The sequence below is a fragment of the Mustela putorius genome, unplaced genomic scaffold, assembly GCF_011764305.1.
Source record: "Mustela putorius furo isolate JIRA1106 unplaced genomic scaffold, ASM1176430v1.1 tig00003972_pilon_pilon_pilon, whole genome shotgun sequence".
NCBI lineage: Eukaryota > Metazoa > Chordata > Mammalia > Carnivora > Mustelidae > Mustela > Mustela putorius.
This window is the reverse complement of record NW_025422115.1, coordinates 24,854,418-24,881,294: the sequence shown is the minus strand read 5'-3', so window position 1 is coordinate 24,881,294 and position 26,877 is coordinate 24,854,418. Positions and strand designations below refer to the sequence as shown.

General features: G+C 56.5%; 1 protein-coding gene across 1 annotated transcript in view; it reads right to left on the bottom strand.

Annotated features, from left to right (window-relative positions):
- The window catches only part of CDH4 (cadherin 4), a 508,726-nt gene that overhangs the window by 105,431 nt on the left and 376,418 nt on the right, over positions 1 to 26,877 (bottom strand). The window contains exon 4 of the mRNA XM_045070576.1: positions 19,040 to 19,213. Within this exon, the coding sequence (XP_044926511.1) occupies positions 19,040 to 19,213 (174 nt within the window). The remainder of the gene's footprint in view (positions 1 to 19,039; positions 19,214 to 26,877) is intronic.

The following is a 26,877-nucleotide window of genomic DNA, read 5'->3' as shown; positions in this document are numbered from 1 at the left end:
AGCACTGACCAGAGTCCACTCCAGGTGAACACTCCCGCTCTGTCCTGGTGACGTGCTATGGGGAGAGATGGGCGGCAGGAGAGGGGCGCGGCCTGCCTGGGTCATCTGGGCTCTTCAGAGATGACGCTTAGTTGTCTGCTTCATTTTGCTTTTAACAGACATGAAGGACCCAGACCTTTGAGACACAAGCCAGATGCTCGCAGGTCCCAGCTGGACTGTCCGTGAGCAATGTGGGCAGAGAGGGAGACATCAGCGGCCGGTGGCGATCGTGGCCCACCGCAGTGCATGGGGCCTGCCGAAGCTTGCACCCAGGACAGGACAGGCCCCTCCATGTCGACGGGCCTGACTGCTCTGGGAGATTCTTCTGCCTGTGGTTGTTCTCTAGGGAATGGAAGACGGGCATTTCGTGGTTTAAATGTTGGGAACGAATCCACATTTCTGCGGAACTCCACAGAGGTCACACCAAACACACCTGCATGCTGACCCCGTTTCGGCTGCTGGTCTACCCTGCACGGGCCAGGCCTGGGCACCCTCTGCTGCTCTTGGCGCTCAGGGAGGGATGGGCACAGGGTGGAGGGTTGCACAGGGATGACCTCTTTCCCTTCAGAGCCCAGGGCCTCTCCCCGGGAAGGAACCCAAGGGTCTTGCAAGTCCCACAGTAGCAGCAGATCCTAAATCCAGAATTTCACTGAGAAGGAAACTGAACAAAGGAAAAAGGGATCCGTCGAGGTTTTCAACGTTGTCACTGTGCTGAGCAAGGGCATTAAAACAACGCCTTGACCCTCACCACGGCAGGAGCCTCCGCACCAGGCTGTCTCCTCCTCCTGCCGCTGCTCCTGCTGCGTCTGGTCCCTGAGTGGCAGCCGGAGGGGTCTTGGTGAATCTAAGCCTCGTCACATCAGCTCTTGCTCTTCCGAGGAAAACAAGTCCTCCCCGCGGCCACACGCGCCCCCATGACCAAGCCCTGCTGCCCTCACCACCTGCCCCTCTCTCTGGCCATCTCCATGCAGCCACTGTGACCTCCGGCTCTTCCTCTAAGACTGTGCCGTTCCCCCGCTGGGTTGCTCTTCCTGACTGCACACCGTGGTGCCTCTGTTACGGCATGTGCTCTCACCCCGGGGTGATTCCAAACCACCTCACGGAACAGGGAACCTCGCTGCACCCCACACCCTCGGGCCCCTGGTGGGTTCTTCTGGGTTGACTTATCCATCTCCCTGACCCTAACCCTGACTCCAGGATGCTGGGATTCTGCCTCGTCTGTTCTCGGTGCTTCTTCTTCCCCCAGGACAGCAGAGAGCTGGCGTTCAGATTGCAAAGGCTCAAGGAACTGTGATGAATGAACAGAAAACCTTCACTACGACCTCCTGTTACCACCATTGCATACAAGAACTGAGGCCACATCGCAGAAAGGACACCCTTTTCCAGGAAGGGCCCCTGGCAACCTTGCCCCAATACACCCTTCCGACTCTACATCCTCTTGAAACTTGTCCAAAGGCCAGCCCCACCCTACAGAAGCCCCAGGGGAACCAGAGGGGACAGGAAGTCGGTTTCCCTGGTAACACCCAAATTATCCCTGCGGTGGGACTGGAAGAACAGTAAGCTCACAGCCACCTCCTCCCACGACTGAGGAGCCGTGCTCTTCAAGCTCCAGAATATTCCGAGGCTTTATGAGTCTGACCTCCTCCCTGGTCCCCACAGCGAGGCCTGATGGAACCCTCAGGCTGTGCCTGCACTTGCAGACGGTGTGTGGTCTGCAGACCCAAGGCCCGCGGCCGCGGCAGGAATCGGGCAGGGGGAAGCTGTGACGAGCGCCCCTGCGAGCTGGCCCTTCACGGCAGGTGCTCGGAGCCCCCGTCCTAACCACCCCCCCACCCAGGGTGCTTCAGCGATTCAATGACTACATTAAATCTCTGAATATTAAATTAACGATGGAAATCTAAAATATTAATATATTCTAATTGAATATTCTCCGATAAATTATCTGAGCATTTGCAGCAATTCGATTCAACTTTCATTTCTTAAGGAACGCTCAGCTGCATAAATACAGCCATTAAAGCAATTCAAGAAAGGGAACATTTTCTGCTCCGATGAGGGAACGGTAAACACAAAGGATCTGCACATCTCTTTCACATGACTGACAAAATCGCAGGACCCAAGGCAGCTGAATCCGCAAATGACTGCTTTCTTCATGGCCCTCTGGCTTCAGCAAGGGTGGTGTGAATCACCCCCAGGTCTCAGCACGATGTCTAATTACAGGGCGGCTTGACAGATGCTGTGGGAGATCTTGAATGATGTGCTTATGTTGGGGCCGCCCTTTCAGGACCCACGCTGGGGTGGGCGGAGCCTGACCCCACCCCCATAGGGAGCTGGGGAAGAGGCAGACCCCACCTTGCAGGTGGAGAGCAAGTGGGAGCACCACCCTGACTCACTGCAGAATCACTAGATAATTAAGGACGTCCCTAAGGAGGCATATTTCCATTGGGGCTGAGCTGAGGACACTCAGAACGTCTTCGTCAATGAACCTGGAGGGGTTCCTTCCATTCTGGGGATGGTCAGAGCAGCAGACTGCACAGTGAAGACAGGGGAGACATCTCCATGATCTCCTTAGATCTTACGAATTATAAACCCCACAATACAGTGTGACGCCTTCACTTTAAGCAGTCAGCTGTCTTTGCAGTAAGTTAAGAGAAAATACAGTATTTTATCTTAATCCACAAATTTACCTTTTCCTGTGTTCGTCATCCCTTCCTGTAAATCTAAATTTCCAACCTGAACCCTTTCTTTTCAGCCTGAAGAACGTGCTTTACCACTTCTTGTAGGTCTGCCAGCAATGAAAGCTCTCCTTTTGCTTAGCAGAAATGTCTTTGCTTCACCTTCAAATTCGAAGGGCACTTTTTTCTGGATATAGAATTCTTGATTGATAGGTTTATTTCTTTTCTTTTTCTCTTTTCATTTAGCAGTTTGAAGATGGCATTCCATCACCAGTGGTGTCCTAAAGAGAAGCCAGCCCTCACCATTGCTGTCCTGTGACAGACTGCCTCTTCTCCTCTGCTTTCAAGAATTCTCTCTAGTTTTTTGAATTTCACCATTTTGACAATAATCAAGGTTTGGCATTCTTTGTATTTACCCTACTTGTGGTTCACGAAATTTTTTGGATCTGTAAGCTTGTTTCTCTTGCCCAGCTGGACTTTTGTGTTTCGGTTCTGCTCTGCCATTCTCCAGATGAGATGACCGACACTGGCCTGTCTTCAAGTGCAAGGACTCGTCTGCTTCTACCGCCTACTTGGAAGTCAGCCCGGCGAGCTCTTCACTAGCGACGTGGGATGCTCCAGCTTCACCGCTTCAATGGGCTACACTATTTGCTTCCCTTTTCTGCTGTGATTCCACGTGTACTCACTCATTCTGACCTCCTTTTCCTGTGAGTTCCTGAACATATTCATAAGGGATATTTCAAAGGTCTTGCTGGTCATTTTAACATCTAAGTCATCTCAGAGTTAGATTCTGTGGGTGATTTTTCCCTCTTAACTGTGGGTCACATTTTGTTTTCATTCCATTTTCTGGGGCATGTCTAGTAATTTTTGCGTGTGCATTGATCATTGTGATGATACATGGTAGAGACAGGTCCTGTTATCTTCCTCTGAAGGGTGTGGATTTTTGTGAAGGCGGGAGTTAATTGGCTGGACCCAAATCTGAGTCTTTTTCTCTTGCAGTACGCAGTAGTTGAAACCTCTGCTCCGTTCTCTCAATCTTCTTGCTGTTGCTTTTCCCTGGGTTCTCTGGAGTCTCCTTCATCTGGTCCCAGCTCCCTGACCAGGCAGAGCTTGTAAGCCGATATGGGATCTCCATCTGGGACTCCATATTTTACAGGATTTACCTCCTCACATTCTACTGCTCTGTCAGTTCTAGAATCCGTCTTGCAGCTCCTCTGACCAGAGAGACTACCGTTCTCTGCAGGGGATCTAGCCAGCTGTTGACGGGAGGGAGAGTGTGCTCAGATGGAAAGCCATATAAACAAGATCTCACCCAGTGCTGTTTCCTTCTTTCGAAGGACAGGAACTCCACAGCAGTTCCTGTCCACTCCTGGCCACTCTCCAGCAAGTTTTGTAATTTTTATTTCAGAAGTGTTAGTGTGAGACAAAGTACTCCACTGTTGACCAGCAGCAGAATTTCCAATGTGATTACTTTCAAGTGTTGTATAGTTAACCTAACCGTTGTCAAAATGATCACGAGAGGCTAACCAGTAGAGACAGGCACAAGTGCTGTATCACTCCTTCATTTGGTAACAGTGATACCTACTTTGTCCCCTGTCTGACAGTGGGCTGTCTCTCAGGGACCTTCACGTTTAGTGGGAAGACAGAACAATAATCACTGACAAAACACTGTCAAAAACTCCACACGGCGGCAGGTCACGGGGAGGGGGCTGCGTGCTCCCCACGGGAGGGCCTCTGACCATCCATTCTCGGAGGTGGGGAGTGGCCAGGCCGGGGGTTTCAGGGGCCGAGAGAGAAGAGTCCTGGCTGAAGGAAGACCATGTACACAGGCCCCCAGTCAACCAAGGGTGTGACCCATCGGCAAGTGGCCAGCGGCCCAGCGTGGCTAGGGTTTGGTGTGCTGAGGGACAGCGTCAGATCGTGGGGGCCTGTGTGACTTGCTGAGGAGGGAGACCCTGTCCTGGAGACGGTGAGGAAACAAAGGAAGGGGAAACCCCACGCTTCTCTCATTTCAAAAGGTTGCCTGACTTCCACGAGATGGTGACTAATGGCCATCTTGGTCATTCCCGCATGAATGGATGCCTTCGCAGAGTCAGACAGTAGGTTCCTAGGTGGCTGCAATGACACTCAGACCGTGAGGTCACCCAGCACACATTTTGGAGGGTAACAGCTAGTTAGAACCCAGCCGGCTCCATCAAATGTATGCAGACGTCCCGTCAGTATCTATGGAGAAGTCCATCCTGGGCCAGCTATGGGGTGACTCAGCGTGTCCCTGTCACACAGGTCTCAGAGCAAAGCCGGACCCGGGGCGCATCTCATTGCTCACCAAGCTCCAGAGCCCGTGCCCCAAAGACCCAGCCCATCCAGGTCCACACAGGAGCTCAGCAGATACGTGTGCCTGGACATGAAGGAACGTGGCGTAGGGGCACAAAGTGGCAGCCAGGCTGCCCGGGGAAACAAGCCGTGGACGTCAGTCATTTCGAGCTCTCTGGGGTGGTCTGGTGGGAAGCTGATGCCTGCAATCCTTCCCAGCCCCCTGCAGCTGTGCTCTCACGAGCTCCCTGCTCTAGACACGGCCTCCTGCTCAACGTGGCCACGTGGCCACCCTGGACACTCAGCGATTATGTAACCGTCTCCTCCCAGAACCTGACATTCAGAGCTCCTTCTCCAGGCCTCGCTCCGAGGACAGGTTTGCACGCGTTCCTGTCTGTTAAAATACCAACTTCCAGAATTAAAGGGCTTGTCTCCCGAGCAGCACGACGTCCTTGCTCATCACGGCGAGCCGGCTCCCGCAGTCGCCCTGGACAGCCTCTCAAGTTATCAAATTCTGAATTTTTATGAGACTTTTAAAAAAGTTTCATTTTACCCTCACTCTGAATCTTGCCAGAAGTCAAACCAAACACACATGCTAGAAAAGCAAGTGGCTTTTCAAAACCCTCCGCTAACGTACGTGTGACCTTGGTAGCCAAGGGACCCAATTCTGAACGCCAAGCAGCAAGCTGCCAGCCTAGCATCCCCTGAGCCGTGAAAGGACGCCAGTCCTCTCCTGTCCCCATCTCCGGGGGCCTGCGTGGTACTTGGCACCCTCCCCTGGCCCCACGGGACTCCTTCCAGAACTCAGAGCTGAATGTTCAGAGCAGGGAAGGTTCCCTCCTGCCACTTCCCATAACAAAGGGCCTCCTTCCTGCTTCCCAGGGGATCAGCCAGCCTGTGAATGCGTCCCCCTCTGTTCTGAAGAAGGGACAGCCTCTGCGAGCTGAGCTCCGGGCTCCCCACTTAATTTAGACCCTGGTCTAATTCCAGCGGGCACGCCCGGAGGACGCTCTCCCCGGGGGACGCTCTCCGCCCCGCAGCCCCGTCAGCGCCGCCGTGCTCCCTGCTCAGGATTCTCCCCCACGCGAGCAGGCTGCCTGCTCTCCCCGCACCGCAGAACTAACGAGTGCTTATGGAGGGATGTGATATTCCTTCCCAGGAAAAAGCCTGTAATTAACGGAGGTTTTTTGGGAAGAACATTCTGCCTGCTTCTCTCCCGCCCATTTTTTCATTTAACATATTTTACCAGAATGAAACGCTTTAATGAGCACAGAATTGCAGCTGATCCCAGCTGAACCTCCAAGGGCTCCATGCGCAGTGTCCCACCCCGACGAGCTGAGCTGCCTTCACACTCGCTGGGATTCAGGCTTCTTTCGGGAGCAGCCCCTCCCCCAAAACACGGGCCTGAAACTCCTCCGCTTCCTACAGGCAGAGACGGGGCAGAAATGCGCCCCGAAACACGGGTCTGTGTTTGGTAAGAATTTTGTTGGGCTGGCAGGAAGGGCTACCAAAGATGGCGAAAGTTCCCGCCACACGACCTGAGCTCGGACAGGAGAACAAAGGACCAAGATGGCGAAAGTTCCCGCCACAAGACCTGAGCTCGTACAGGAGAACAAAGGCCCAAGCAGGAACCTGAGACCCCCGCCCTGGGCTCCTGTGGACCAATGGGATCCCGATGAGCAGGAGGGATATCCAAATAAGGGAAACTTGCCAAAAGACCCCTGAGCTTTCCCCAAGACCCCTTAAAAGCCCCCTCCTCCCTGCCTTGGGCGCGACTTCCCCCACTCTGCTTTCCAGAGTTGCGGAACCTCGCCCGAGGGTGCCCACCTCCTCCCGGTGCAACTTTCTCGGCTCCCCTTCACCTGGGCCCTGAAACTTCACCGGAGAGAACCTTTAATAAACCTTGCCTTACACTCACTTTGCCTGGTGTTGTGTTTATCTCGTCGGAAAAACCTTACATTTGGCGCCGAAACCCGGGAGGAGATTGAGCCCCCACCCCAGTGGGGAGGCTCTCTCCTTTCCCTAGCCGGACTGGACCTGCCTTTCCGAACGCCACTTCTGAAGCCGTGGTGAGTTTCCCCGATTCTGCGCCCCCTTCCGGAAAGCCCTGCCTTAATTGCGGCCGCGTCAGGGCGGACCCCGCCGGTCACCAGGTGACCTCCGTGACTCCGAGAGGCTGGGAGACGTCCCTACCTCTACGGCAGTCGATACAGTTTTTCCTCAACCCAGTGGTGGACGAGGGGACGCCTTCCTCCAGCCCTCGGGTTGCCTGGCAACGAATCATGGGGACCTCCCAATCCAAATTCGATTCTAAAACACCCCTAGGGGGGCGCCTGGGTGGCTCAGTGGGTTAAGCCGCTGCCTTCGGCTCAGGTCATGATCTCAGAGTCCTGGGATCGAGTCCCGCATCGGGCTCTCTGCTCAGCAGAGAGCCTGCTTCCCTCTCTCTCTCTCTGCCTGCCTCTCCATCTACTTGTGATTTCTCTCTGTCAAATAAATAAATAAAATCTTTAAAAAAAAAAAATAAAAAAAAAAAAAAAAAAAAAAAAACACCCCTAGGGTGCCTGCTGGCCAATCTTCAGACCCTGGAACTGGACCAGGACTTGCGCAGGCGACGTCTCCTACATTATTGTACCGTCGCTTGGCCGCAATACCAATTAGACAATCGGTCCCAGTGGCCTCCGGAAGGCACATTTGACTATCAGATTCTCATGGACCGAGGCAGTTTCTGCAAATGCCAGGGCAAATGGGTCGAGGTCCCTTATGTCCAGGCTTTCTGGACCCTGCGCTCTCGCCCCTCCCTCTGCTCTCACTGCTCCACCTCTCAGGTCCTCCTGGCCCGCTCCCCTCCCCCTACCCTGCCACCCACTGCTCCCAAAGACCCGGACCTCTCCTCCCCGTCTCTCCTCTCGGATTCTCCCCTCTCTGAACCTCTGGAGTGCTTTACCCACCCGCCGACGAGAGGGGCCCTGGCTCCTCTGCCTCCTCCTCCTTATCGCGATCCCCCACCCCAAGGCCCCTCTCTCCCTACGCCCCCTAATCCTCCCGCCGCTCCAATCACCCCCCTTTCGGTCCCTTCCACCCCCTCCACCCTTTCCACCCCTTCCACCTCGACTCCCGTCTCATCCCCTCAACCCCCAAAACCTGAGTCTGCTCCTGATGCGGCCCCCCCGGAACCTTCCCCTACATCCCCTCCAGCCTCCCCTCCCATCTCCACCCGCACTAGGGCTCGAAAACCCTCCCCTGAGTTAGTCTGCCCCCAAGGGAGGTTGCTGGAGCTGAGGGAGTTGTTGAGTTCATGCGCCCTTCTCTCTACAGGACCTTTCCCAAATTGAGAAGCGTTTGGGCTCCTTTTCGGCCAGTCCTGATAACTATATTAAAGAATTCCAATATCTGGCCCAAGCCTATGACCTCACCTGGCATGATTTACATGTGGTCCAGACCACCACCCTCACCACAGAGGAGAGGGAACGCATCCAGGCTGCTGCCCGGGAGCACGCAGACCAGGTCCATCTCACTGATGCTGCCATGCCAGTTGGGGCCCAGGCAGTCCCAGCCTAGAACCAGGTTGGGATTATCAGGATGGCCGAGATGGCCGCCGGCGCCGCGACTGCATGGTCCAGTGTCTCATAGCTGGCATGCGGGCAGCTTCTAATAAGGCCGTTAATTATGACAAGATCAAGGAGATTGTCCAGGCCCCTGACGAAAACCCCGCTATGTTTCTTAACCGATTGACTGAGGCCTTAACCCAGTACACTCGCTTGGATCCTGCCTCCCCTGCGGGGGCCACGGTATTGGCTACTCATTTTATTTCTCAATCGGCGCCGGATATACGGAAAAAGTTAAAGAAGGCTGAGGAGGGCCCTCAGACCCCCATTTCTGACTTGGTGAAAAATGGCATTTAAGGTTTTTAATTCCCGTGAGGAGGCGGCTGAGCTTAAACGACAAGCCAGACTCCAGCAAAAGGTTCAGTTGCAGACCCAAGCCTTGGTAGCAGCCCTGCGGCCGGCCGGCTCTGGGAGCCAGCAGAGAGGGGCAACCAACCGCACCCCCCGGGGGCCTGTTTCAAATGCGGGGCCGAGGGACACTGGGCTCGCCAGTGCCCCAATCCAAAGCCGCCAACTCGGCCTTGCCCTTAATGCCATTTGATGGACCACTGGAAATCCGACTGCCCTAACCTCGGGGTATCTTCGGCGCCTCAACGTGGGGGACCCCCGAGACAGTAAGTCCGGCCTTTCAACTGCTTGGATTGGAGGACGACTGATGAAGCCCAGACTCGGCCACCCCTCTCACCCAGGCCGAGCCCAGGGTTACGCTCCAGGTAGCGGGTAAGTCCATCTCTTTTTTGCTGGACACGGGGGCTACCTACTCTGTTCTGCCTTCCTACTCGGGACTTACTCGAACCTCACCAATTACTGTTATGGGGATCGATGGGACCTCCTCCAACCCTAGGGTGCCCCTTCCCCTCACCTGTAGCCTGGATGGGTTCCCTTTCTCCCACTCGTTCCTAGTCATTCCTTCCTGCCCGGTCCCTCTACTGGGTAGGGACATTCTCCGGAAACTGAGGGCAACTATCTGTCTCTCACCTTCTTCTCCTCCCTCCACCTCAACCCGTCTCATCTTACACCTCTCCACTCCCTCGACCCCCGCTCCAGATGACCTACCTGCTGTAGACCCTCAGGTGTGGGACATCTCTGAGCCCATCATCGCTTCCCACCTTACCCCGGTTAAAGTACAGCTTAAGGATAACTCTAAGTTTCCCTCTCGAGCTCAGTTTCCTATTTCCTTAGCCCACCGCCGGGGCCTGAAACCTATCATAGAACGGCTTAAACGCCAGGGACTCCTGATCCCCATCAGTTCTCCCTGTAACACCCCATCCTCCCAGTACGCAAGCCCTCAGGGGCTTATCGACTGGTGCAAGACCTTAGGCTTATTAATGAGGCTGTGGTCCCCCTCCACCCAGTTGTTCCTAACCCCTACACCCTATTGTCTCGCGTTCCTCCAAACACCTCTCACTTCACTGTACTGGACCTAAAAGATGCCTTTTTCACTATCCCCCTGCACCCTGATTCTTACTTTCTCTTTGCCTTCACCTGGGAGGATCCCGACATGCACGTTTCTGGACAACTAACTTGGACTGTCCTACCCCAGGGGTTCAGGGATAGCCCCCACATTTTCGGCCAGGCCTTGACTACAGATTTACAGCAGTGCGCCCTTAAGGCCAGCACTCTACTACAGTATGTGGATGACCTCCTCGGGGTAAGACGAGCCCCTCCCTCTCGGTCTCCCAAGACGACACTTCCACCCTACTTAATTTCCTGGGAGCCAAGGGATATCGAGTCACCCCCTCTAAAGCCCAATTGTGTGCCCCTTCGGTTACCTATCTGGGCATACTCCTGACTCCCACTTCTAAGTCCCTTACTGGGGACCGCATAAGACTCCTCCAAGAACTCCAACCTCCCCAAAAGGCGGATGAGATACTATCTTTTCTTGGGTTGGTCGGGTTCTTTAGACATTGGATTCCAAATTTCTCTATCCTGGCCCGTCCTCTGTACCAGGCAGCTAAAGAGACCCCCCAGGGTCCCCTGACTGATCCCACTTCAATCCGTCAGTCATTCCTTAAGCTGAGAGACCGCCTTACCACCAGGCCAGTTTTAGCCCTACCTGATATCTCTAAACCGTTCCATCTCTATACCGATGAGCGCTCCGGCTCTGCCACCGGCCTCCTAACACAACAGGTGGGACCTAGGCATAGGGCTATAGCCTACCTATCCAAGCAACTGGATGCCACCGCCCGGGGATGGCAACCTTGCCTCAGAGCCCTAGCGGCAGCCGCTTCTCTTACAAAGGAGGCCCTTAAACTTACCTTAGGGCAGCCTATCACGGTCTACTCTCCCCACCGACTCACAGACCTCCTTAGCCACCGATCTCTGGCCCATCTGACTCCTTCCCGTCTTCAACTATTCCATCTGCTATTTCTAGAAAACTCTTATATCTCTCTCTCTACCTCCCCCCGCTTAAACCCCGCGACTTTACTACCTACACCCTCACCCACCCCGGAACCTGTTCACTCCTGCCTACAACTTATAGAAGACCTCACTCCTCCCCATCCCGGTCTCTCTGATCAACCACTATCCAACCCTGACCGCGTGCTCTTCGTAGATGGCAGCTCCCTCCTGGCCTCAGATGGCCAGAGGCACGCTGCTTATGCTGTAGTCACTATGGATGCGGTATTAGAGACAGCTCCCCTCCCAATCGGAACCACTTCCCAGAAGGCTGAACTCGTAGCTCTCACCAGGGCATTACACCTGTCGAAGGGACAACGAGTCACCATTTACACTGACTCTAAATATGCCTACCTCATAACTCACACACACTCTGCTCTTTGGCAAGAACGGGGGTTCCTAACTACCAAGGGCACCCCTATAGCTAATGGACCCCTCATTGCCAAGTTGCTTGAGGCCCTTAGTCTGCCCACTGAGGTAGCGATTGTCCATTGCCGAGGCCACCAAACAACCAGGGATCTGGTCTCCCTAGGCAACAACAGGGCAGACTCGGTGGCCAGACAAACGGCCCTAAGTACCCCTGCGTCTCCTATCCTCTTTCTCAACACCCCTCACCAGCCTTCCTACTCTACAGAGGAAACACAAGCCCTGCAGGCACGGGGAGGAAAAATTGGAGATAAAGGGTGGATCTACATTCAGGACAGGATTGCCCTGCCAGGCAATCTGGCGCACACCCTGATTACTGACATCCACCGATCCCTCCATATTGGCCCAAAGGCTCTCCACCAATTTCTTCAGCCATTGTTCTATCATCCTTCCTTATCTAAAGTAATTGAAGTTGTCCACAGGGCTTGCAAAACCTGTTCTGCTGTGAATTCACAAGGAGGAATCCGCAGACCCGGGCCTAACCATCAGCTCCGAGGGCATCAGCCCGGGGAAGACTGGCAACTGGACTTCACTCATATGCCTCGCCATAAAACCTTTCGCTACCTATTAACCTTGGTTGATACGTTCACAGGTTGGATCGAGGCATACCCTACGGCTCGAGAAACAGCAGACGTAGTGGCTACAATACTCATCGAGCACATCATCCCGAGGTTTGGATTGCCCCGGACCCTCCAGTCAGACAACGGACCTGCCTTCATCTCCAGTGTAACCCAGCAGGTAGCGGAGAGCCTCAACATAACCTGGAAACTTCACATCCCATACCACCCACAGTCATCGGGTAAGGTAGAAAAGGCCAACGGGCTGCTGAAAGCCCAACTCACCAAACTTACCCTAGAGACCCGTCTTTCCTGGCTCACACTTCTGCCCCTGGCTCTCACCAGACTCCGGGCTACGCCCCGCGGGCCTTCGGGCTTAAGCCCATTCGAATTACTGTACGGCCGGCCCTTTCTTATAAATCATAGCCTTCCGGCCATCTCCCCACCTCTTTTATCCTATTTACCTTATCTTACTCTCCTCCGAGCTCTCTTAAGGGCTCACGCTGACACTGTCATTCCAGCCCCTAGCGACCATGCTTCCGAAGGGGGTATACGAGATCTATCCCCTGGGGACCAGGTCCTCCTCAAAAGCTTGCGGCCAGACTCCTTACAAACTCCGTGGACTGGGCCTTATACCACCCCAACTGCTGTGAAACTGTTGGGGCACTCTGCATGGGTACATATCAACAATCTCAAGCGGGCACCCACAGAGACTAATTGGACCTCCCAGATGGCAGGCCCCATCAAACTCCGCTTGGTTAGGGCCCCTTCTCATATTCCTTCTAATCCAGACAAGCCAGGCGGAATCATGTGAGTCTAGCTGCATGAGGGGTTCAGGTACTTCTCGCCATTTTTCAGCCTTTACTTATATGCCTGCAACCTGCTACCGGGGAAAGGAACCGACAACCTGTACGTATGACCAGAAAACCTATTGGGTCTCCGACCTTGTGACAGCCAAACGAGGTATTGCCCCCTGCAACATCTACCCCAGGTCTGGAAAAGTGTGCTGGACCTATCTGGGTCAGGTCGGCCTCTCCGATGGGGGCGGGGTCCAGGACCAGGCTAGCCGTGAGCACATTAAAACAGCAGTCAGGGACCTGACTAAACGACTCCAACCCCCCAACGACCTGGTCTATAAGGGCATTAATCTCGGTAGCATCCAAAAATCCCCTACCACTGAACAACTGACAGTGTCCCTCCTGAACTCTAGTTACAGCCTATGGCGAAATGTGTCGAAAAACGGTGACAGTGACTGCTGGATCTGTTTCCCTTTATCAACACGTTCTAACATTGTAGGGATACCCCTCCCTATGGATTGGCCACTCCCCAACTCCACGACCACAAATAGCACGGTTCATATTGGCCCCATTGGGGAAAACATACCTATTATGTCCTCCCCCCTCACCACTGCAGCTGCCAACATCACTAACTCCTCCCTCCCGTATTGTACTCCCTCGGGAATATTTCTCTCGTGCCCTCAGGGAATCTATCGCTGTCTGACCACTAACGACTCCCTGGGCTGTATATTCATCCTATTATCTCCTTCTACCACCATTTACTCTGAATCCCAGCTGCTATCCATCCTATTCCCCCAACACCGTGAAGAAAGGGCCGTCTTCCTCCCATTCATAATAGGGGCAGGGGTAGCCATAGGGGTGGCAACTGGGACAGCGGGGATAGGAACCTCCATAGACTTTTCTTACAAACTCTCCCAAGCCCTGAGTGATGACACGGAACGGGTTGCTGACTCCCTCACAGCCCTACAGACCCAAGTCACCAGCCTGGCAGCCTTAGCTCTACAGAACCGACGGGCCTTAGACCTTCTGACCGCCGAAAAAGGGGGGACCTGCCTGTTCTTAAATGAAGAATGTTGTTACTTTGTTAACCAATCAGGTATAGTTACTTCCAAGATCAAAGAACTCAGGGATCGGATCCAAGCACGGCGGCGAGACACGTCCTCTTGGGGCCTGGACCCCTACAACTGGGTAACCTGGCTGCTCCCTCTGGCGGGACCTGTATGCATGATCCTCCTTCTAATCTCAGTTGCTCCCTGTCTTTTCCGGTACTTGCAGGGTCGCCTACAAGAACTTGCCCGAGTATCCGTCCATCAACTCCGCCTCCAGCCCTACTCTCGCCTGCCCACTTCCGATTACCCCTATGACGACGCCCCCTGTCAGCAGGAAGTAGCCAGAACCGAGGCGACGCCCCTGACACCATTATATTAAGCAAAAGGTCGGAATGTTGGGCTGGCAGGAAGGGCTACCAAAGATGGCGAAAATTCCCGCCACACCACCTGAGCTCGGACAGGAGAACAAAGGACCAAGATGGCAAAAGTTCCCGCCACAAGACCTGAGCTCGGACAGGAGAACAAAGGCCCAAGATGGCGAAAGTTCCCGCCACAAGACCTGAGCTCAGACAGGAGAACAAAGGCCCAAGCAGGAATCTGAGACCCCCGCCCCGGGCTCCTGTGGACCAATGGGATCCCGATGAGCAGGAGGGATATCCAAATAAGGGAAACTTGCCAAAAGACCCCTGAGCTTTCCCCAAGACCCCTTAAAAGCCCCCTCCTCCCTGCCTTGGGCGCGACTTCCCCCACTCTGCTTTCCAGAGTTGCGGAACCTCGCCCGAGGGTGCCCACCTCCTCCCGGTGCAACTTTCTCGGCTCCCCTTCACCTGGGCCCTGAAACTTCACCGGAGAGAACCTTTAATAAACCTTGCCTTACACTCACTTTGCCTGGTGTTGTGTTTATCTCGTCGGAAAAACCTTACAAATTTAATGGGTGGAAGGCAAGGAAGCAGGAGCGAGCACAGGAGCGCGCGGGTGCATGCGCGCGCATATGGCTGTGGGATGGGGCGTGCGTGGGGGCCATTTGGAAAAGCCCAATCTGAAGATCTCCCCCAAGAATCCAGCTCGGGAGTCAGACCAGGCTTGGAGGAGGGGGCACGATCAGGTCTGCCGGCTCGCCCGCCGTGGGATCCCTGGCACAGCTGGGCCCTCGGCGGGGGGGAAAGGATGTGCCTTTTTCTCAAACCTGCTGGGGCACAGACCAGCCCCTCTTCTCACACAGGCCCTTCCCTCCAGGCACAGCTGAACTGCGTTTCTTGGCGTCCCTGGCCGTCAGGATGGCCGTGTCCGAGCCCCGTCCCTCCTGCAGTCCTCATTCCGGGGCCCCGCACGGCCGTGTAGGGAGCCTTCCCTCCCACAAATGGCCTTCACAGGAGCAAGAAATAACCTCCATTGCATTCAGTTCTGAAATTTCGGGAATGCCCTTTCCGGCAGTCAGCTAACACTAACCCACACGCTGCCCCTCTGCTCACAGCCCGTCTGGGAGCCGGCGAGCCGGGCGTGGAGGCGCCGTCCCCACGGGGGCTGCTGGTCACGGCAGGGGGTCTGAGGAACAGAGGACACACGTGCTCCCAACACAGCCACGGGGCAGACCAGGAAGGCGGAGAGGCTGCCCCCGGGCAGGGCTGAGCTGCTGCTTCCAGGCTTTCCTCTCCTGACACCTGCGGCCGCGTGCCCATTCCCTGAGTTCCCGGTCAGTCAGGCCAGCGGCGGGGCTGGGGGTGGCGGTGCGTCTTCGGGACCCCGTGTCTGCAGGCGCTCCAGAGCGCCGCCAGCTGCCGCTCTCCCAAGCCAGGTTCGGCGAGGCTGGTGCTAACGGGGGAGGGGGCAAGTTACCCGGCGTTGTAGCTGTTCGGAAGGACATGCAGGTCGGCCCCCATCAGAGCACGCAGATGTCTGTGTGACGTGTTCCTCAACATGTCCGTGGGGCCCTGTGGGGGCCAAGGCCCCGGCTGGCCGGGGGGGGACTTCGCTCTCGTGTTGGCCTTGCCGCCAGCTCCGACCAGTCAGCCCGAGACCACTGCAGCCCCTGGGGCGGAGAGTACAGAAGCGTCCTTTTCGCCATCATCCAGCAGGAGGCAGACTCAGTCCCCGAGGCCGGAGGCTCTGACTGCACCCGCTGTCCCTCCTGCTGCCACTTACAAGCCCGTGTGCAGATGCGCGCAAGAGAGGGAAGTTTTGTGCGTCTCTACTGGGATCACTGACCCGAGAAATCCGGAAATCCAGCAGCAGAATACTCCAGGAGTGCCGGGAAGCCGGCCCAAGGTCACGTGTGTACCTGCGGGCTGTGAGCCGAAGAGAGCCCTCGGCATTCAAGCTCACAGCCTCACTGTAACGTTCCTGCCGGTGAGGCTGGCAGGGGCACACCTTCCCAGAGGTTGGGAAATGAGCTGGATCTGCACTTGTCAAACTAGGTCCCTTGGGCCACACCTGGCCCACTGCCTGTTCTTGTCAATAAAGCTTTATTGGAACGCGGACACAGCAACAGCGTATGTATTGTCTGGGGGCAGCTTCGCACTACAAAGAGCTGAGTATTTGCAACTGAGGCAGGTTGTCAGCAGAGCCTAAACTATTGTGGATCTGGCCCTTTCCGGAGTCTGCAGACCCCCACCCTCCGAGCTACAGCAACAGTTTTCTAGGAAGCTGATTTCTGACTAGCACAAGCACACGCCTTTGAATAAAACTGACTCACACAATGAAACACTTGCTCTCTTTCCAATGTGCTTTTGATCCTGATGACATTCAGAAGGAAGCTTCTGGTCCCCGCGCATCTTGAGAACACTCTGGTACTTGCTCCCGGCTCCTCTTGTAAACACTTCCCCGGCAGCCCTCGGGCTCCGACAGGACAGTGCACAGCCAGACGTCAGCTCTGTTTTCCTCGCCTTATGCTGTCTGACGGTCCATCACCAACAGCACCAGCTTTCCAACTGTGAGCTGATGTAAGGTCACCTCTTAAAATAAACGTATTATTTTAAGAATGACTCACTAATGGGAAGCGTTAGGTAAATGACAAGTGCTGGTCAGATGTGACCAGGACCCTGAGGGTGGTGAGTGCACAGGGGGCCACGGAGCCCCCATTTCTGTCGGTGGCTTGGGGTTGGCGGACGGACCCCGGACCCTGGGAATCTACTTAGGTTGGGGCTCATGCCTTGAGTGCTTTCCTCAAGTCTGTGCCTCATCTCCTCACAGGGGACCTCCGGCCAGGGCAGTTAGGGCGGGCGGTGCTCTGAGAAGCTCCCCATCTGGGGTCGGGGGGACTGCAGTTCAAAGTCAGAGATCAGACTCTCAGAGGCTTCAGCCACCTGAGGTGGGGGTTTCCCCAGCAAACAATTCTGTGGTACCTGCCGGTGCCTGCCTTGAACTGGACTCGGACACCAGCTGCGGGAGCGTGCGTGTGCCCCTGGGCAAGTGCTCCGTCCCACAAGGCAGCTCCCACTCAGATGCCCATGAAAAGGCCAGGGTGTCCCGTGCTCCTGGCCGATGGGCTGTAAATGGGAGGGTCCCACGACCCCTCCTGCAGAGCTTAGCTGCCGGCTGGAGCAGCCCATGTTTGCTCCGTAGATGATCCGTTTTTGTCAAGAGCAGAGCCCCCGACAGCCAGATAGGAAAGACGCACAGGACGAGGAGGGAGAAGAGATGCAGAGCTTCCAAGCCCCCTCCCCGTGGGGTGGCAGCCTCCCCACACCTCCCCAGGTCGGAGGACCTAAAGCTCCCAAACCTCGGCCCTTGGTGTTTTATGGACGCTCCCTCACTCAGACAGGACTGGTTAAATCATTGGCCATCGGCCTCTGGCGACGGACTTAACCTCCATCCCCTCGGTGGGGGTGAACGTGGGCGCCTCTAATCCCTGGGCTGGTTCCCCAGGCAACTGGCCCCCAGCCCACCGGCCCCCAGCCCCCTTCCTCCGGGACTCGCCAAAAGTCATGCCATTAAAATAACAAAAGACCGCACCAGGGCTCTCAACTCTTCCGGAAATCCCGAAGGTTTCAGGGCTTGGGTCTGGGGAGGAAGAGGAACACAGGCTTCCTGGTGCCAATCCCCATATCCAAGCCCGTCCCATGCACGGCGCAGGTCTGGGGCCGGTCGCTGTGGGTGTGGTGTGTGTGGCGGGGCGTCTGACGCGGGCCCCCTGCTTCGTTCCGCTCTGTCTCTGCGTTTTATTTCATTGTATTATTATTATTATTTTTAAAGGTTTTATTTATTTATTTGAGCGAGCGAGAGAGAGAATCCACAGGGGAGCAGGAGGCAGAGGGAGAGGGAGAAGCAGGCTCCCCGCTGAGCAGGGACGGACGTGGGACTTGGCCCCGGGGCCCTGGGATCAAGAGCAGACGGAAGACAGAGGCCTAACCCATAGAGCACCCCCCGGCGCCCCTTCCCCATCTCTGCATTTTAAACTCACACCCCAGCTTTCCGTGTGGAGTGGAGCGGGAAACAAAACAGGCTAATCGGTCAGAGGAAGGAAAGCAAGCCCTTGAGGAAACCCCCCGACCCTCATTTCCACGAGGGGGGCGAGGCGGTGCACAGTGCATGGGCCACTGCTTAATGGGTCCTCACCATCCTGTCGTCAGATGATTGCCCAGATCGCAATTTTCTTCAAGGGGAGGAAGGGAGCGTTACTTGATGGCCCAGAATACTGAAATACAAATCTGTAAAGCGAATCCTGCCCTTCTCCCGGGGAAAGCCCCTTGTGGTGGGGGCTGGGAGCAGGTGCACTGAAGGAGCCCCCCCGCAGGCGGCCAGAATGCCGGATCTGGGGCCACAGCCTCAGTCCCAAGACCTCCAGCTTCTTGCCGGTATCACCCTCCCAGACACACCGTCTTTCCGCCCTCCAGAGTCTCAGTCACAGTTGGAAAACAGTGAGCAAGGAAAGGTGTCAGGGGTCAAAGGCCAGGCCCCACGTGGCCCCCCTGCCCCCTCCCATCAGCACGGGCGAGATGACCCACGTCCAGCAGGACCAGCTTCCCCGGAGGGTACGACTGCCCTTCGGGTCTTTCTCTGGCTTGTGTCCTCTCGTTACTGAGCAGGTTTGGACGCCGCCAAATGCAGACCGTCCCTCGCTCGCTCCGACCCGGCAAGCCCGGCCCTGCCCCCACCAGCCCGACGACCGCCCTGCCAGCCCCCGGAGGAGAGGGCGCGCTGAGCCGAGAGCCTCGCCAGCCGGCGGGAGGGCTCTCCACTTACCCGCACAAGCTGCTGTGGGAAGGGCCCGCGGGAGTTTTCCGGCACGTTGATGGGGGGGATGACCCAGTCGCGTTTCTGTCTCCGCAGCCCGTTGGCGTTCCGGTGCTGGGGCCACGGCAGCAGCACGGCGTTCGGGGGCTGCGAGGCGTCCGGGGCCGCGCTCTGCTTTCCTTTCTGCAGCCGTAGCCGGGAGAGGGGAGAGAGGAGCCAGAGAAGTCTGGGTAAGTGTCACGCCGAGGAACAGGCATCTGTTCGGAGAATCTGTTTGTTCTCCTCAGCAGAGAGAGACTGCATGACGCTCGGGGAAGCGACTACGGGTGAGGGGAAATATCGAGCTGGACACCTGTGTCACAAAACGGACTGCAGAGTTACGTGGTGGGGGAAAGGAACCGTAAAAACAGAAGAATACGTCGTAGGGTAAAGCAGAGCTTTTAGGGGCGCCTGGGTGGCTCAGTGGGTTAAGCCTCTGCCTTCAGCACGGGTCCTGATCTCAGGGGCCTGGCATCCAGCCCCACATCAGGCTCTCTGCTCAGCGGGGAGCTTGCTTCCCACCCCCACCCCCCGCCTACTTGTGATCTCTGTCAAATAAATAAATAAAATCTTTAAAAAAAACCCCAAAAAACCAGAGCTTTTAAATCCCGGAAGAACAGGGGAAAAAAGTCACAAAGGAAAAAGCATTTGGTTTAAAATGCTGGTTTATGAAAACATGCCCTAAAAGCAGTTGATGAATTTAGCAAATGTGATTTGCAGTTAATGTGATTTGCAGATCTTTAAACTCTGTCAAAGAGTTGACAGTCCCGCTATGTAAAGAGTTCTTGCAAATCAATAAAAAAATTAAGTGTTTTTGACAACAGGGAAAGGGCCTGAAAAGAAATTAACAGCAAAATAAAAATCAGTAAACTTATTAAAAACATACACATCTTCTTGTAATCAAATAATGCAAATTGAAGTAATAAATCCTTGTCACCCATCAAACTGACAAGACTAACGGAACGGATCCTCAGGCCTGTGGAGTGCGTCATGTTGTCGGGAGGAGGGATGGTGGAGGGGGTGGCCCCTGGCGTTCAGCAAGTGTTTATGTGCGTCTGAAGGTTCGCTGACTCTGGGCACAGAGCTTCATCTCTCTGAACTCCCGCTGCTTCTTTTATAAAACAGGGCTGGTAGTAAGAGCACTAGATTCACAGGGTTGCTAAGGCAATTACGCTGATGAGAGCCCCTGCCTGCGGGGCAGCCGCTGGGACTGGAGGCTGATGGGGCTCACCACTGCTGGGTGCTGGCCACCGCCCTCCGCCAGCTGTGCACCGGCCACCAGCCAGAGCCTGAAAATTGTCCTCGACGTCAACCGTACATCAATGAAAAAAAAAAAAGGAAGGTCCTGGTTTTTGACCCGGTAACTCCACAACTGTCCCAAAGAAACTCTTTGTAAATGAAAATCTCCCTATAAAAATGTTCATTGCCGATGTTTTTGTAATAATATTATGTATATATAAAATAATAAAAATATCAGGAAAAAACCTCTGGAGATCTGACAGCAGGAGATACTAGTTAAATGCATTGCGCTGTGTTCCTATCTTGGGGAATCTACACAGTCACCGAAAGCTCCTCTTTGAAGACGAGGACGTGGAGAAACACCCGTAAGATAACGGTGAGTGGAGAGTGACACGGAAACGTACATGTCACCAAGTCCCCATTTTGTTTCTTTCCTTTTTTTTTTTTTAAAGGACAGAGAAAAGACGGGAAGGAAATTCATCAATACGCCAACTGCGGTTTTCTCGGACGACCAGGGAGCTTTACGCTATTTTATTTTACTTCATTCCTTTCACCTTTCTGTACCTCTGAATGTTACAATGCATACGACTTTCTACAATTAGAGGAGCCAGCGGACACGCGCGGCGCCCACAAGGCCCCCACAGAGAGGCACGGCGCCCGCGCAGGCCCCCACGGACACGCTGCACGTCAGAACTCACATGGCGAAGAGAGACCTGAACGGGGACAGCCCACGGCACTTGGCTACGGGGTACCTGGCTCCAACTGTGGCGGGTCCCGCTCTCTGCCTGAGCTCCGGTCCGTCCAGGAAGGTGGTTTTGGGCGGTCTTACCGGTCTCCTTTGTGGACAGAGAACCTTGCCCACTCCTTTTTGCAGAAGAGCGGCGTAGGAGTAAGTTAAATACACACGGACAAAACGGCCTAGCCGATGAGCAAATGAAATCTCGTATCCGCTCCAAATGCCGAATCAAGGGGAAAGTGCAGCTGGACAAGCCGCACTGGACGGAGCGCCCCACTGGACTTTCCCCACCAGGGTCCCAGCTGTCTCAGGGCCTTGAGCTCCTGCAGTCAAGCGTTTGAAATCTGAAAGCCTTTCACAGCCCCCCCCCCATCAGAGGGGAGCCACACAAGCTGTGTGCATCCCCGCGGCAAATCCCCACAGCCTTGATGTCTCCCCAGTGTGACGTGATACCAGCTTCTGTTCAAGTCAAGCTAACAGGTGCTGTGACTCATCTGCGGGCTCTCACGATGACACAGAAATAGGGTCACATCTCTATCTTGCTGGAGGAGCTTCCCTGAACAGCATTTAGGACAGTCCTGGCTCCACACTGTCCCCACACAGCCAGGACATAGACAACCGCCTTCCCTGCCTCTGGGAGCTGCTGATGCCTTGGGCACTGAGCAACCCACGTGGTTTCCACCTAGACCCCCTCTCCCTGACTCAGTAGGAAGTGCCCTCTATCCCACTTTACTAGGGAGCCAGGGGGAGCTCAGAGAGGCTGAGTAACTGCAGGTCACACAGCTCAGTAGGCAGAGACAGGGTTTGAATGCCAGAAGTCAGACCTCGAGGCCAGAGCACCTCGCTGAGTGCCACCATGGCTGGGTCTCTTTGCCTGTGAGGTCACATCTCCTTCACGTGTTCTCAAATGAGGCGTGTGGTGGGCTGCGCACAAATCACTATTCCCACAGAAGACATGAGAACTCCGGTCGCCTGTGCCCCCGAGCCTCCAGGTGACAGGTGTGTTCCGCTTTCCTGTCTGGGGGCTCCCCACCCACAGGCAACCAGCTCGCTGGCCCCCAGGTATCTGCCCCAGGAGAAGGGACTGGGTTGGGGTCTGCCTGAGGGCAGCCAGCTGGACTGGGGAGACTTGCGTGGGTAGACAGGGAGCCCCAGCACGAGCACAGCCGCGGGGACGGGTGCTGTCATGGCTCCCCCCGTGCCTCTCCCAGTGACGGGTTTCCCCTGCCCCTGGGAAATGCTGGAGCACTGGCAGATGCTCAGCTGGGCTTCCTGCGCTTCGGGCTCAGGACTGCACACGTTTTCATAATGCTGCTTTGGCTTGGAGCTGCTTTATCTTCATTTGCTGAGGATGAGCTCGCATGGCGTTAATTTCCCTAGTGTTGTTTAAATAAATTGCACATATTTGCCACTATTTTAAAGCTGTGAGACACATGTAATAACAAAATCTGGTGAAAATTAATGCCAGACCCGTGCAGCCTCGGCCTGGAAGAGACACCCGCTTCTCCGGGGAGAGATGTCCACGCGGGTTATCGGTAACCCCAGGGGGACCCGCAGGTCGCTCTGGACACGCAGCAGTGCCAGCCCACTCAGGACGTGGCCCCTAGCGCTGGTGCACGATTATGTTGATCCTAAATGGCGCCTCTAGTACTTACAAATACTCCTCCCTCCGAATGGACGATGCCTGCTGCGCTCCCAGGACCTTCCCGAATTCCGTATTGCTGAGTGAATGCTGGCTAAGTGCGGGAGAAGGGAACGAACGTGCCCCATAACTAACAATTATGTGCACGAGTGTGTACACACAGGGGCACACAGGCGTGTGCGTGCACACACAGACGTACACGCATACATGCACTAATGTGTGCATGTGCACACCCACGTGTATGTACATAAGGACACGTGTGCACATGTGTACGCTCGCCTGTGTATACACCGTGTTTGCACATCCGTGCGCATGTTTGTAACATGTCATAATGTGCGTAAAGCCTGGCATCATGACCGGCCACACCCCATCACCGGGTCATCACGGACAGCTCAGCCAAGCCAGAGGTCTCGTGACCGGGGAGTTGCAGGGAGGGGCCTGGCCGCTGAACTGGCCTCTGGATCCCACCAGGCTCGCCGCTGCAGAAGGACAGGACAGAGAGCCCCGAGGACATCACCTGGTCGTGCTGCCCTCTTACTGGGTTCCCAAGAAGATGTGGTTAAGGGTTAAGATCCTGGAGCTGAAGGCGGCTTGCAGACCCCTTCTGAGAATGCTCCAGAGCCCCCGGCCTCAGCACGGCCAGATCTGAGCTCTGCTCTCTTACGTTTGGGGCCAAAGGCCTGGCCATGCTGTCCACACAGAGGCCAGGCTGCACCCTTGGCTGTGCCCCTGTTCCTAACCCCCGCAGGAATCCGCCCCCGCATCCACTCTTCCTCCTGGTGCCCTTCTCGCCTGCGTGGACTCAGATCTCACGTCCCCCTTCTGGAAGCCTCCCCAGCGGTCTCCCCGGGCATCCCTGTGCACACAGAAAAGCTTCCAGAGTCTACCTGTGCCCTCAATTCCCAGAACAGGTCAGCTCAGGCCCAGAGGCCGCTGAGCTCTATGTCTTCCTGTCCCTGTCCAGGCGGGACACCTCCCACCCTGCCCTGGGGATTGGCAGGGCACTGACCCGTCTAGGAGGGTGCAGGACCTCACGCCCCACCCACCTGGCATGGAGCAAACGCTGTGGACAGACTTCAACGTGGGTTTCACACGTTCCCAAGCGCCAAAAAACAAGTGACCCTCAGCTGCCACCCTCTGGAACTCGCGTGGAGTGGGGGGCTGGGAGACCCGATGACAGTGATGGCTGCCACAGGTCATGGGGAGCCGCGGGACCAGGTTCTCTCCGATCTAGGCCTTAGGACGGCCGCTCTCTCCATGGGGCAGTGATCAGCACAGAGCCAGGACGAGCAGGGTTCAAACTGGCACCAGCTGCGTGGAATCCACTCCATCTGGGGAGGGCAGACAGGCTTCGTGGGGGATATTATACCTGGGCAGGGTACTGAGGGGTGAGTAGGAGTTTGTTGTTGGGGGAATGAGGCCGGGAGGGAATGGCCAAGGGGCAGACCAGAGGCCGGATACCACAGGTGCCACATACCAATGACACTATTGTTGACTTAAAGGGCTGTCTGGGGCCTAGAGAAAAGTGGGAGGGACGGAGGGCGACCTCCCCGGGTTTGAGAGCCGCTCTCCCGCTCTCCCGCAGGCTGCCCTCCCCCGGCCCCATTGCCGTTTGTCTTGCCGCCCCCCGCCCCCACGCTTTGGTTCTTGTGAACCGAGGAGGCTCTCACCGGGGAGAGTGTGGGTGACGAGGTGATGTCCAGGGCACTGGGCAGGTGGCTGGGGGTGTCAGCCCCCTTGTCAGGCTCACGGTGGGGACAAGGAGCCCGAGGAGAGTCCCGGCGGATGGGATTTGCAGGCTGGCCTGGACTCCCACGGGCGCAGGGAGGAGAGGGTACGGGAGGCTTCAGCCTGGCCGGCTGGGGCGGTGGCCTGGCTTGGCATGGGCCCCGAGAGTTCAGAGGGGCAGGCCTGAGGGCAGGCGGGCTTCGGGGTACCCTATAACCTGACAGCCCACGGAAGGAAACTGAGGCAGAAGGAGGAGAAGGAATTTGTCCAAACTGCCTGGCTAGTGGGGGAGGGGCTGAGCCAGGGGTGCGGGAGGCGTGGGACAGCCCAGGGAAGGCAGGAGCGAGCACAGGTGGGTGTCCTGACCCAGCCCAGGGGGGAGACTCGGCCCCTCTCTGGAAGCTTTCGGCAGGGTTTCGTGTCCTCTCCGGCCACGGGCAGAGTGACAGTCCACCCCGGCACTCAAACTTGGCATCCCCCAGCCACGGGGGCCCCCCAAGAAGGGAAGGGCCCAACCTCGGGCTGTAGGAGGGAAGGGGTCTCTGCCCCGGATCAGGGTACGGTGGGTGGGGGGGGCCCACGGGCCCCCTCACGCCCTCGGGCTTCTTGTCTCCCGAGCCACACGGGGCAGCCCCGCCCCCTTCCCCACCTGCCTCCCTCCCCACCTGCCTCCCTCCCCACCTGCCTCCCCTCTGCACATCAGCCCAGCCAGGGCGCGGGGCTGCACGTGAGCCGGTCCCTCCTCGGACACACTCTGGGTGGCCGGGTGTCCCAGAAGCCCGCCCTGCCCAGCGCACGGACGGGTCGTCTCCCCAAAGGGGCAGATGAAGTGTGTGGAGCCCGGCCTCTCTGGGGTGCCGAGGGTACAGAGGTCGGACTCTCACACGGAGCCCCACTCCTGGGCCTGGACGAGCTCTGTGCCTTGGGGCCGCCTGGACAGCTGGGGTGTGGGGTAGTGGGCTGAGGCATTGGCCCCGAGCTCCTGCTTTGCTGTACTAAGGGAAGGATGACCCTGCCGCTGGCGGGAGTCTGGATGCCAGCTCGGCATCGGCAGAGCCGCATCCCGTGCTTGCGCATGTCCAGCTGAGCCCTTTGCGGACCAACTATGACACCTGGGAGCCTGAGGGACGCGGGACGGGTGGCCTTAAGGTCCTCCGAGACGTCTTGCCTGTCCCTGGCAGGGTCTCTGGACAGTGTGGGGAAGGCCTCGCACTCAGCACACGGCTGTTCTTCTAGGAAAAGAGGTGGGAGGTAAGGGACCCGAGAACAGGACAAAACCTCGGTGACGACAGCCTTCCGTCTCACCGAGGTCAGGGCCCCGATCCGTCCATGTGCAAGCTGCTTGCCGAGCACAGCCGTCCGGACCGCCCGGCCCGTCCACGCTGCACCCCAGCAGCCGCCAGCTGGCACAGTCCGCGGGCTGGCGTCGCCCCGCCGGCCCCTCGCTCGGCGCATTATTTCCTACTCCCGGCAGCTCTGGGCCGCCCGGTCCTGCTCTCCCTGTGCCGGAGGGGGGGGTCTCTGTGTCTGATTATGAGTGTAATGGAGCCCGACTCCCAGGTGAGGTCTTCAGGGACTCCGCGCGGCGAGCGAGACGCTGGGTCATTTCCCTCCGTCATCCGTCCACCAGCGAAAGATGAATAATGCAAAACTGACCCTAGGCGGGATTTAAATTACTGCCTTCTCTTTCTTTCTTTCTTTCTTTTTTTTTTAAAGCAAAAAAAAAAAAAAAAAAAAAAAAGAAAGAAAGAAAGAAAAACCGTGTCAGGGAAGGCTCTCATCACACACACCCATTTCCCATCATCTAACCGTCGGCCTGTTGGGGACACAGAATTATTAAGGGCCAAGGGTGGGCACCGGCTGTTGAGTAACGGGGCTGGCGCGCAGACATCGAGGGGAAGGGGAACGAGGGACATAAGTAATCAGGGTCTGTCTTCGGGGCGGGAGCTCCGGTGTCTTCCCTGGGCGCCCGCCCCGCCGTCTTGGTTGGAGGTGGCTTGCGGTGGATATGCCCCTATTTCCTTGTGTCAGGGACGCAGAGGGCAGGCCCCGCCGCACCCTTTCCTGACGCAACCTATCGGGCTGTGCAGGGTGGGGCCCAGCGGTCTGCCTGGTGCACCTGCTCCCAGGGGTGCGGCGGGGGGGGGGGTCCAGCCCCTCCTCCGCAGTGCGGTAGACATGATAGAAATGCCTCGCAGGGGCACAGGGACACTAGAGAACAGGTGCGCGTGGACAGGGCCAAGCCAAGAGGGTTGTGACCCGCCAGGCCGCGGTGGGAGCAGGGGGGCGGGGACCGGGACCGCGTGCCTGCGTGGCCCGGCCGTTAGACGTGGGACAGCTTCTGCCAAGTGCGGTGGGTGGACAGAGCTTCAGCCGTTTCCTCCGAGAGGAAGCTCCGGTCACTCCCCTCAGAGGCAGAACTGATGTGGAAATGGCTTCAAAATCCCCCCATGCCAGATCCCA